Source organism: Eimeria tenella, genomic scaffold (assembly GCF_000499545.2).
Source record: "Eimeria tenella Houghton genomic scaffold, Eth_scaff3384, whole genome shotgun sequence".
In the NCBI taxonomy this organism is placed as follows: domain Eukaryota; phylum Apicomplexa; class Conoidasida; order Eucoccidiorida; family Eimeriidae; genus Eimeria; species Eimeria tenella.
The window spans coordinates 1-441 of NW_013543175.1; the positions used below are offsets into that span (position 1 = coordinate 1).

Sequence of the window (441 nt, forward strand, 5' to 3'; positions counted from 1 at the left end):
TGCTGCTGCTGCTGCTGCAGCAGCACAACGCTGCGTTGCCAATCCTCACAGACGTTCGATGCGGACTTGGTTCTTCAACCAGGAAAAAGAAAAAAACAAATAAATTATTTATTTATTTATTTATTTATTTATTTATTTATTCATTATTTGCTTCAGGAATATCCGGGGCGGTGCGGCTGGCGGTGCAGAAGTGCAGCGGGCGGCTGGTAGCTGTGAAGACACTGCAGCTGAGCTGTCTAGACACCGCAGCAATTCGTTTGCTGTCGAACGAAGTTGCGGTGTATCTACAGCTGGATCACCCGAACATTGCGAAGTTGTTGGACGTTTTTGCTGACAAACCTTTCCTGGAAGCAGCAGCAGCAGCAGCAGCAGCAGCGGGCGCTGCGGCGACGGCAGCAGCAGCGGGCAAAAACGGCAAGCGCAAGCTCCCGCCACAGGCTG

General features: G+C 51.5%; 1 protein-coding gene across 1 annotated transcript in view; it reads left to right on the top strand.

Annotated features, from left to right (window-relative positions):
* Positions 1–156: 156 nt before the first annotated feature.
* Positions 157–441, top strand: part of ETH_00042645 (uncharacterized protein) — a gene marked incomplete at both ends in the record, with an annotated part of 1,003 nt that continues 718 nt past the window's right edge. Inside the window, one exon of the mRNA XM_013376353.1 lies at positions 157–439. Coding sequence (XP_013231807.1) covers positions 157–439 — 283 coding nt within the window. The remainder of the gene's footprint in view (positions 440–441) is intronic.